Below are 12,189 nucleotides of genomic sequence, written 5' to 3'. Positions count from 1 at the left end.
GTAGTTCAAGATGCGTCGGCGGAGTATGCCGATGAAGACATTTCAAGAACGGACGCAATATCTAGGGCCGAGTGAGTAGACGGTTTACAGGATTGGTTAGGTTTGATATGGCTGCGGGAATTGGAGCGGGATTGCTCCTACCGGAATGGCCGTTGCTTGCCGGTTTACCTGCAATTAGAAATAATACAAGCGTATATGGCGCATAAATTTAAACATGATGCAAATTCCCATTGGACCATGAGTGTTGTCTTCGGACGATAAGGATGATGTCCTTAGAACATGATGTCCTGGGCCATGAAGCATATGATAAATGATTCGCAATCCATGAAATGATGTTCTCGGGCTATAAGGATGATGCCTCCGAACCATGGCGCCTTTAAATAATGATATGCAAAAGATTGAGAGGGATCCGAAGGCCATGACATAGTGTTCTCGGGCTATGAAATGGTGCCTCCGAACGATGACGCCTTTGGATGAGTTGGCGATATTTCAGCCCATGAAGGATGCAGTAGTATGATGCGGGCAACACAGGGCTTGCGAATTGATAGGCAGAACTTAGCCTGTAAGAGAAGCGAGATAAATAGCGCTTGGGATAGTGCTTAGTTTCGAAGAAAAGTGGAGGCAGAGCTTAGCCTTGGAAGGCAGAATGGTATCCTTAAGAAAATTTGAAGGCAAAATAGTAGCCTTATGTGTCGCGCCCCCTTTGTTTCTTGCAAAATAGGGTTTATGACATTGACAAATCTTTTAACAGGTATTAAAAGAGAAGAGTTGCCACCTAATGATTAAAGTGCATTAGGACACTAAGAAGAGTTTGATTTAGGAAAACCAGAAATTGGGTAAGGGCTTGAAATTATCCCAAAGAGAAGGTGTTAGGCACCCCTCAGGATCCACTAGTGTGGTTCCTGGCCATGCTACAATTGTGACTTTAAGAAACAAGTAGGCAAGTAGAAGTCTCAAATAAAGGTTTTTTTTCCACATAATAGTTGCAAATAGATAAAACTAAAAGAAGTGAAAGTCAAGCTGAAATTTGAGAAAAATGGTTTAAAATTTTGAAAGGTAAACAACGAAACAAACAAGTAAAGGGAAGGAGGGGTCCTAGGTTTATAAATAATATGGATCACCCCACACAATGTCCGGTAATCGCTCCTCGACGAGGGGTTACACGTGACATTATCGCGTGGTCATCACATTAATATCTACCCTTTCCCACCCTGTTAAGGTGTTAAAGTGCAGAATAGTCTCGTTTACTTATTGCATGCTATTACTCGCCCCAATCCTATCAGCCCCGGTGGTGCTTGGGACTAGTAATCCTATAATGGTGGAAAAGTTGGCTTATTTGTGGTTTCAAAGGGTAAAAATACTAAGACAACAAACAAAAGCACGTATAACAAGTATGGGGCAAACACATAAGCAGATACGGCTCAATCAGACCTCCTTAAATCAAAGAAAAACATCTAGTTTAACATGTCTTGCATGTACCGATTAGGGTTTGATTAAACTTAAAAGGGGAAAGCAGGCTAATTGTTTTCACATATTTTCAAATAAGAAGTCTTAGACCTGCCCGCTGGTTGTAATTACCAAAAAAGACTGGTGCAGTCATAACTTTTATCCTAAGGCTTGCCAAAGCGTGAGACGAATCCTATAGGTATGATATCTAATGGTTTCAGAAAAGATGAAGTGTACTGATTTTAGAGGAGGCCGTCAGTTATTCAGGGAAGACGAGCTTTGACAAAAGATTCTGCAGATGTTGGACAATGATATTGCCGATTTTAGACTTATAGGTGAACAAAAACGTTTCATACTAGGTTGTTAATTCCTATAGGCATGCTTTCTAGGCGTTGTTGACTTTAAAAAGATTGTTATTAACATGCAGAAATCCTATAGGCAAGTCATCTATATGCAGTTAGTTATTTAACTCCTATAAACAGGTTTGCCTAATGACAGATGCACATGCAAATTGCAGGAAGTCTTATAGGCATATTATCTATATGATATGCATAATTTCAGAAATGACTTATGGACATGGTCTCTATATAATACAGAAGTGCATAAACTTATAGACATGGTCTCTATATAATGCAGAAGTGAAGAAACCTATAGACATATTATCTATATGAAATGCAGAAGTACAAAAATATAATAATTCCCTATGAACATGGCATCTATATGAAATGCAGAAGTGCAGAAGTATAATAATTCCCTATGAACATGATATCTATATGAAATGCAGAAGTGCAGAAGTATAATGATTCCCTATGAACATGATATCTACATGAAATGCAGAAGTGCAGAAGTATAATGATTCCCTATGAATATGATATCTACCCGTTTGCATGCATGATTCCCTCCCTTTTCACTAGCCATCCCAATAGTTATTACAAGTTATTACAGCCCGGAATAAAATAAGAAAAGCTAAATTAAAAGTACAACCAAGGGGAGCCTAATTCAGACTCCATGTCCGAAATATAAGATGAACCAACTCTAAAGATCATGATCCAAAACCTTTCTCTCATCTTTGTATGTGTCAGAGTTCCCTAAGAGCCTCATATAGACTCCAGGCAGTGCTCACACCCAAATGTTACCAGATTAAGAACATAGTGCAGTGTGGAAGGGCAAGCTCTCAGGTGTCCAAGTTCAGAGGGAACTCAAGGTCCCAAGACAAGGCTCACAAGAGGGGGGCAGAACCTAGAAGCTAAGAGAGAGTGCAAGTGCCGAAGTGAAATTCTAAAAGGGGAAAAAGGGGAAAAGGGAACAACTTAAAAATTAGTGCATATAGGGGTATAGAGGAGTAGGGAATTTGCAAGAACACAAGAGAAGCAGGATAATGGGCATACTCAGTAATGGGATATGCTGGCACACCCTCCAGCCTGTTAGAGGTTAGGACCTCACTGGTTCAGAACTCAAGTCATGGACAACAACTCATGTTGCCATGCCCTAAGTCATCACTTACAAACACATAGGGGTAATAGGGTAGGGAGCAAAGATTCACAGTAGAAACATGCAGTAGAATATAGGCATATTAAGTTAAATATTGAACTCTACATAAGCAGTAAGGTAGCCATGGATATAAAAACTTTAAGTAAACACATTGGGGTGATGCTGAAACTAAAATTAGGGCATACTAGTTTCAGAGAAAACAAATAAAAAGAAAGCAGTAGTCTTGTAAAGCCAAATTGCAAATGAGCAATCAGAATGCTATGAGTTTAGAAGAGAATTGTGAAGTTTGAAGTGTAGAAGTATTGAATTGAAGGTGTCCTAAAGTGCAGAAGGATTTCGACTTAAGGAAAATCAGTACCAATCAATTAACCTTATTAAAAGGAATTTTGAATCAATCACAATTTCGAAAAACATTTTGAAGAAAGATTCCTCATATATAAAAGCACACAGACACGTTAAACATGAAGCAATTTGTCATGCTATTCAATAGAAGAGTCTAGTGTAGAAGAATCAGAATTGTGTGCAAACAAAAGAAGTTCACACTTAGTTCATAGACCCAGAAATAATTCTGAAAGAGTCAAGGGTCCTCAAACAGAACCCTAGTTTGATCATATGACCAAACTCGGAGGAAACCCCCAAATTCTAGGGTTTCCGACTCGAGTCAAATACAGAGATGAGGAGGCAACAGGCTCAGAGATTTCTTTTCAGAATCTCATGAGAAGACAAGAAAATACAAATAACATTCAAAGCAGACAGAGTGTAGGAGCATAATAAGAGAATAGTCACGACAGTAAAAGAAACGTGTTTAAGAAAACCTTTCAGAAGGGACTTAAACAGAGTTCAGTAGAAGGAAAACAAAACTTAAGAACACAGTAGGATATACATACAGTAGAAGAACACAAAAATACCGAAAAAGCATAGCAAAAGATCGTATAGGAAAATATAACAAAAAAACATGAGAGCATGGTACAAAACACAATAGAAAAATAAAGCACAAAAGAACATGTATAGCATAAGAAAGCAGTAGAAGCACATGCGTGACAAATACACACAAAGAAAGGAAAAGAAGAGTCGGAGAAACATTTTAAGCTTTTTCAGAAACCCTAAATCGGAAAGAAGTAATTTTTTGAAAGAAAAATTGGGGTAAACGTTTAAAAACTCAAGTAGAGAACAGATATAGAACCGATCTAAGAAAAAATCAGAGAAAACCTCGAATAGCTTAGGGTTTCAGGGGAACCCTAAAACGATAAAGGCTTTGAAAAGGTTCGATCTGCGTCGGAGAGGTTAGAACCATGCTCAAAACATCATTGTACGCCAGAGCAAACCGACAAGGGCCATAGAACCTTGTATCTGTAGAGATCTGAACGGACACCTTCGAGGTCAGACCTAGGACCTTCGAATACCAAGTGTTTGATAGCAGAGGGAGATGAGTTTAGGCCATCCATGGCTTGAGATGTCATGGTCCGGTGAGCTTGAGGTAGAAGACAGTGAGAGAGGCTAGGGTTTTGAGAGGGTTCAAGAGTGTTTGAGAGGAGAGGGATTTCAGAGGTAGCTGATAGAAGAGAATGAGGGGATTAGGGTAGTCATTAGGGAATTAAAAAGGTAAGGAATGATCGTGGCCATTGATCAAAATGATCAACGACCTGGATTAAAAGAAAGGGCGGGGCGGATCAGATAAGCGGGTCAGGGGTCGGGTTAAATTGAAATTGGGTTGGGTAATTTGGGATTTGAAATTGGGTTATTTGGGGATCAATTTGGGCTATAATTGAAACAAAATGGGGTTATATTTTAAATAGCCAGTTTTTCCCTTTTTATTTTATAAAAATAGTAAAATGATTTTTGAAAATAAATTAAAGGTACTAAATTAATTAATAATATATAGATATTATATTAAAAATGCTGGAACCAATTATATAATTATATATATATATATATATGCGCAATTAAATCTTAAAATAGGCTAAAATTGCAATTAAATGCAATTTAACTTTTAAAATAATAAATAAATTTACAAAAATGTGCAAAAATTAACTTAGCTATATTTTGGTATAAATATGAGAATAAAATAAATTATTCACCAAAATAATAATTTTGGGAATAATTATTAGTTTTTGTACTGCTAAAATAGGGCAATAAATTGATTTAAAAAACTTTTAAAATTAGGAAAAATACTAAAACATTTGGATATACCTATATATGCATACATATGATATTTTGAAAGTATTTTGCACATATAAAATATACATAAAAAAATTGGGTATCAACATTATGCAATGCAGATACAGATGGAGGTAGAGCTTACCCTCGGAAGGTAGAATGGTAGCCTTATGCAGATTGGAAGGTATAATAGTAGCCTTATGCAATGCAGATGCAGATTGAGGTAGAGCTTAACCTCAGAAGGCAGAATGGTAGCCTTATGCAATGCAAATGCAGGTGGAGGTATAGCTTAACCTCAGAAGGCAGAATGGTAGCCTTATGCAGATTGGAAGGCAGAATAGTAGCCTTATGCAATACAGATGCAAATGGAGATAACGTTTAGTCTCGGAAGGCAGAATGGTAACCTTATACAGATTGGAAGGCAGGATAGTAGCCTTACACAATGCAGATGCAAGTGGAGGTAGAGCTTAACCTCGGAGGGCAGAATGGTAGCCTTATGCCGATTGGAAGGCAGAATAGTAGACTTATGCAAATGCAGATGGAGACAGAGTTTAGTCTCGGAAGGCATAATGATCGACAGAATAGTAGCCTTATGCAAATGCAGATGGAGACAGCGTTTAGTCTCGGAAGGCAGAATGGTAGCCTTATGCAATGCAAATGTAGATGAAGGTAGAACTTAACCTCGGAAGGCAGAATGGTAGCCTTATGTAGATTGGAAGGCAGAATAGTAGCTTTATGTAATGCAGATGCAGATGGAGACAATGTTTATTCTCGGAAGGCAGAATGGTAGCCTTATGCAGTAGAGTTTTCTTAGCTGATAGCAGATTGCGGCGTTGTGATTACTAGGAGTATTATGACATATGGGACATCACTGGTGTGTGCTGATAGCAAATGTTGGCAAGTGCAACGGTTCAGAGAGTTGTATTCTTGAATAATGTTTGTTCCATAGGCGTACAGTATGTTTAATGATTTTGCAATCCTAGTGCCTGCATCCAAAGAAAAATCATGAGTTTTGCAAGGGGGAAGGTTAGTTCGTATCCTCGTTGGCTTTGCTTGACTCGTTCAGCTCTGATATGGTGATACCGTCTATATGATTAGGGTAGCGTTGCTAAACAAAGCAGTTTCAATAATAATCATGCATAATGTTGTAAAAGTATGACATAAATATATAATTAAAAATAGCCTTTAGATGAACTGATGACTATGATGTAGTTCAGAACATTGCAACCTCAACTGCTACGACATTTTGAGGGTCCTCAAATCTGACCCAGTTTGAGGGGGGTTGACGTTTCTGACTATTGCTCGTGCGGCGATCGGCTGAAATTACTTCAGAATTTTGAGGGAATGAAATTTTATTGATTTGTGACGGAACCCATAGAGCTGCCTACGTATCCCCTCTTAAACGAGAATCAGGTAAGGCGTAGTTCAATTTACATCATATAAGGAAAGCATAAAGATTAAACATAATAACACTTGACTGCATTAGAATTGATCAGCTTTGGACAGACTTCTCCGTCCATTCCTGCAAGTATGAGGGCTCCTCCTGTCAGAACCCGGTGAACCATGTATGGACCCTGCCAGTTGGGAGAGAACTTCCCTTTGGCTTCATCTTGATGCGAAAAATTTTCTTTAACACCAGCTGCCCCGGTGTGAACTGTCTTAACTTGACTTTTTTGTTGAAGGCTCTGGACATTCTGTTCTGATAGAGTTGACCATGGTAGATTGCATTCATTCTCTTTCCGTTTATAAGGGATAGTTGTTCATAACGACTTTTTATCCACTCTGCGTCATCGAGCTCAGCTTCTTGTATGATCCTTAGGGAAGAAATTTCTATCTCAACGGGAATGACAGCCTCTGTACCGTAAACCAGCATATAGAGGGTTACCCCGGTTGATGTGCAGACTGTGGTACGGTACCCCAGAAGAGCAAATGATAACTTCCCGTGCCACTATTTATACTTTTCTATCATTTTCCTCAATATCTTCTTGATATTCGTGTTGGCGGCTTTCATAGCTCCATTCATCTGAGGCCTGTAGGCTGTGGAATTCTTGTGTTTTATCTTGAAGGTTTCACACATAGCTTTTATCAAGTCGTTGTTGAGGTTGGAGCTATTATCGATAATGATTGACTCTGAAATCCCGAATCGACAAATAATGTGGTCGCGGACAAAGTCTACCACGACGTTTTTAGTCACTGCTTTGTAAGATGCTGATTCCACCCATTTGGTGAAAGAGTCTATAGCTACTAGGATAAACCTTTGTCCGTTGGAAGCGGCAGGATCGATTGGTCCAATAACATCCATTCCCCAGGCAGCGAACGACCACGGTGAGCTTGTTGTGTTGAGCTCGCTCGAAGGTACCTTTATCATGTCTGCATGTATCTGATAGCGATGAAATTTTTGGACATACTGGATGCAGTCCGTTTCCATAGTCATCCAAAAGTAACCAGCCCGAAGTATCTTTTTTGCTAAGACAAAACCGTTCATATATGGACCACAGGTCCCAGCATGAATTTCCTTTAGCAGCTTGGATGCTTCCTTTGCGTCGACACATCTTAATTATCCCAAATCAGGAGTCCTCCTATACAGGATTCCTCCGCTGTGAAAGAAGTTGTTGGATAATCTCCGAAGTGTGCCTTTCTGAGTAGGATTTGCAAGCTCCGGGTACTCTTCTTGTGCCAAATATTCCTTGATATCATGAAACCAAGGCTTTCCGTCTTCTTCCTCTTCGACATGGGCATAGTAAGCTGGGGCATTATGGACTTTAACTGGAATGGGATCAATGAAATTCTTGTCTGGATGCTGTATTATAGATGATAGGGTAGCCAATGCGTCGGCGAACTTATTCTGGACTTTGGGAACATGCTGGAATTTCGTCTTCGTGAACCTCTTTCTCAATTCCTGTACATGATGCAAATATGAGAGTATCTTGGAGTTCTTGGTTGTCCATTCTACTCGTACCTGATGTATAAGCAAGTCTGAATCTCCAATCACTAGCAGCTCTTGAACGTTCATGTAAATGTCCATTTTGAGTCCCAAGATGCAGGCTTTATACTCGGCCATATTTTTGGTGCAAGGGAACCTGAGTTTGGCAGACACCGGATAATGCTGACCAATTTCTGATATTAGGACTGCTCCTATGCCAACTCCTTTGAAGTTTGTTGCTCCATCGAAGAACATTCTCCAACCATCATAGGATTCCGCAATTGTAGACATGTGATTTTTGACCCTCCCCAAGATTTTTTATATTTTAGCATGTAAATATTTAAATTAGGCCTAATATCGCTATTTCAACTAAAAAATAGTTTCATTAATGTTTTGTAATCATATTTAATCTTGAAAAATACCAAAATAATTTTTTTTAACAGTCAGTCTTATTTTAAGCAACCCCCACTTCAAACTGAGAGGTTGTGAGTTTGAGTTTCCCTAAGAGCAAGGTGGGAAGTTCTTGGAGGGAAGGATGCCGAGGGTCTATTTGGAAACAGTCTCTCTACCCTAGGGTAGGGATAAGGTCTGCGTACACACAACCCTCCCCAGACCCCACTAAGTGGGATTATACTGGGTTGTTGTTGTAGTAGTCTTATTTTAATAGTTATTTTATTTAAGTAGGACTAATTAATAAATGAGGTCGTATATTAATCTCGTTCACAGGGAAAGAATAAAACTTGGGCTCGAGCAACCCATTTTTAAGTCTAATTTTGGACCTAGCCCATTGTTCCCAAGCCCATAATTCCTTGGACCAAACCTCTAACCTAATCCCTACCCCTATATAATAGTACCTAATCTCTAAATTGAGGGAGGAGACCTAAAAAAATCATATCCACCGTTGAACACATACAAAACCCCCCAACGAACTCGAGCTTCTTCTTCAACGAAAATGATAGAACTCTCCAGGGCGGTTTCTTCTTCTTCGATAAAACGAAACCAATGACCCCTCAGTTCTTTCTTCTTCAACGTCAACCAACATTTTGGAGTCTAAGCATCTCAGATTTGTTCAATTTGTTATCCCTCGATTTGCTGTGATATCGTCGTTCCTTCCGCCGGCGCGAGGCTCTGTTCGAGGTTTGTTATAGAGGTCGTTTGAATTTTGAAGTTTTTTCCTTCTGATTTCAATGAAGATGATTAAATTCTGCCCGTGTCGGAGTTTGTTTGAGTGTTCGTCGCCGATCGAGGTTCATTCATGGCTGTTAATTTCTGTTTCTTGGCTACGGTCTACATTGGATTTTCACCGCCAGATTCTTTTATACTTTGCTCCTAGAATTAATTGAAGTTTTGCAAATTCAGGTCCATTCCTTGATTTCCCCTTAATTTACTTGTGAGGTGACTAACGTATGATGAGAGCCTCGGGTAAAAGAGATGTAGGAATCTAAAACATATGGATCATGAAAAACATCCGTAGATTAAAGATTAGATGAGGTTTGCTTAATGATTAATGTGTGTACAAATACATGTTTCGATGCATTAGGATTCAATTACGTGCTTCTGATATTAATAAGTGTGAAAGAAATTTTGATTGGAAGTCCATGCACTGTAGATTTATATCTTAGTGAGGATTACATATCTTGCAATTTATCTGAAAGTGGCCATTGATTTATTTTAATTGATAGTGGTTGTTCTATTTTGATTCAGTAACATGATAATTTTCTAACAACTGACCCAGATAAGCTTAGGGACCATGATCATGATGTTGTTAACTACGCTAGTCGCGCTCTCTTAACAGTTTAACTACTTAGTCCTTTCATTATTTTTGTGAGGTGTATGATTATGAGATTTATGATTTTTGTTTAGTTGTTTTTGTTCATATCATTGGTTAAGATTTACATGAATTATGTTTGGTTGATTTCGTGTTTATGATTCTAGATAAAATTGGCGAAATCTGGTTATTTTTGTCTATTCACGTTAGAATAATTTGAGGGGTGCCATTCCGAATAAAACCCCTAAGTCCATGGCCCTCGAGTAATCAATTTTAACTCTTTAGAAATCGAGGTGTGCCATTAGTTGAATTTTCCATGGCCCTCGCAAACTTAAAAGTGCGTGTTGCTTTAGGCGCACTATTTAAATTAATTTCCTTAAACTCAGGTGTGCATTTCATGTGACCCAACTCTAATTCTCAATAACGTTAAATAAAATGTGCCATGGACCACGGGTGCATTTTATGTGGCGTGGTTCAAGGCGTGTTTTAAATAACATTGAATCTTCCTAAAAAATAATAAATAAAAGCGGTTTTAAAGTTAAAAATGCACATAGGTTTAAAAGTGTTTTAAAATCAGATAATTAGGCCAATAATAACAGTTAAGTGACCGTGCTATAACCATGAAACCTAGGAATGCCTAACACCTTCTCCCAGGTTAACAGAATTCCTTACCCAGATTTTTGTGTTCGCGGACTATAAAACAGAGTCAATCTTTCCTCGATTCGGGATTTGAACCGGTGACTTAGGACACCATAAATTATCCCAAGTGGCGACTCTGAATAAATAAATAAATCCCGTTTTTATTGTCACTTAAATTTGAAAAAACTCCCTTATACCCCTCTCGGGGTGTAGTGAAAAAGGAGGTGTGACAGTTCTGGCGACTCTGCTGGGGATGCGAACCCAGAATCTCTGGTTCAGGGTTCAAGAATTCGAGCTTAGAATAATTGTTATATTTGGATTTATTTATTATATGGTTTTATTCACATGTTTGGGCTTAACGTGCTAAATATTTCTTTTTACCGCTTTGATATTGTTGAACTGTATATAAATTGTTACGAATCCCTCCTCTCTCTGAGTCTTCTAAATCATCAGGGAAGTGTGCACTTCGTGTGACTTCTCTTCTGTTAGAGTCATATTCCAATTTTAGAACGAGGTTCGGACAAGTTGCAAAGCCGGTGAAGCTTCTGTATTCCCGATACACTGCCCCCCCTCGGCTCGAGCTGTCCGCTCGGGTAAGCCAGGTCTAGAACAAATAAACCCAGGTTTTTAAACCTAGAATAACATAGCCTCATGCCGGATCCCTAGTAGGAACGCTTGTTTGCATTGCATCTGACTTTGGGGACTCAACATAGGGGTTGGGTCCGTCTAGGACAGGTGTACCCAAAATAACAGACCATCTTGATGCATCATATGTGCTACATGTTGTATTTCTTCAAGGGTAAAAAGGTCATTTGGCAGACCAATGATAGTTGAGGGCAAATGGAAAAAGAAAAAAAAATGAGAAAGAAAAGAGGTTGAAGTATGAAAATGAAGCAAGTGGGGCCCAGTTATAATTTTCTTTCACATTTTTTTTCAAAAATAAAACCAAAAAAATTGATAATGAAAAATCCAAAAAAAAGAGCTTGCACTTTCCCCGTCATTTTCTTTTAAAAAAATCAAAAAAAAGAGAAAAAGAAAATCCAAAAAAGAGTTTACATCTTTCATCATTTTTTTTAAAAAGACAAACATATTTTTCTCTAAATTAATTTTTTTAATTCTCGCCCGTATCCAATCTGCCCGAACTACGCATACCCGATTCTCGTCTTTCGGGGCATGATACGTAGGCAACCCACATAGGGTCCGGTCTTCCTAGTGAGTCATAGATTCTTGGCTTCACGGGGTCTTAGCTAAATCTTGCATTTTAGCCACTTTTAGCCACATAGGTTAATTTTAGAAAAATAGTCACAATCATGTCTTGCATGTGTCTAATAGGAAGTGTTATTGTCTCACATAGTATTCTAAGTCTTTAATTCTATTTGGTCTTATTTTTCTCATACAGGTATGGATCTACTTACCATGACAAACACCCATCTGCTATATCAAGGAATTGCTCTTTGGAAAACAAGTGCACTGTTTTGTTATGAAATTGGGCTTTGATTATGGAAATGTCCTCATTCAGTCGGCTTTGATTGATATGTATGGGAAAAATGATGACATTGAAAAATTCAGTTTCTGTATTTTAGAGCTCCCCTAAAATAAGCCTCGAATGTTGTAATTCAATGATGTCATCTTTGATGCATCTTGGTGTCCCCAAGATATGTTTAAGTTGTTCAGTTAGATGGTTTGTGAAAATATTGCATCTGATGAAGTGAGTCTGTACTTAATAATAAAGGCATTATCATTGTATAGCTGTGATTTGTTGCAC

General features: G+C 38.4%; 1 protein-coding gene across 1 annotated transcript; it reads right to left on the bottom strand.

The window, feature by feature from the left end:
* Positions 1 to 6,073: 6,073 nt before the first annotated feature.
* Positions 6,074 to 8,155, bottom strand: LOC138874822 (uncharacterized). The gene is made up of 3 exons (XM_070153607.1): positions 8,054 to 8,155; positions 7,761 to 7,993; positions 6,074 to 6,080 (listed from the first exon to the last, which is right to left on the bottom strand). Exons 1-3 carry the CDS (start codon positions 8,153 to 8,155, stop codon positions 6,074 to 6,076), a joined length of 342 nt encoding a protein of 113 aa, XP_070009708.1.
* Positions 8,156 to 12,189: the final 4,034 nt, after the last annotated feature.

The sequence above is a fragment of the Nicotiana sylvestris genome, chromosome 8 (assembly GCF_000393655.2).
Source record: "Nicotiana sylvestris chromosome 8, ASM39365v2, whole genome shotgun sequence".
In the NCBI taxonomy this organism is placed as follows: Eukaryota; Viridiplantae; Streptophyta; class Magnoliopsida; order Solanales; family Solanaceae; genus Nicotiana; species Nicotiana sylvestris.
The sequence above is the reverse complement of the archived record's forward strand: the minus strand, read 5'-3'. Positions and strand labels throughout refer to the sequence as shown.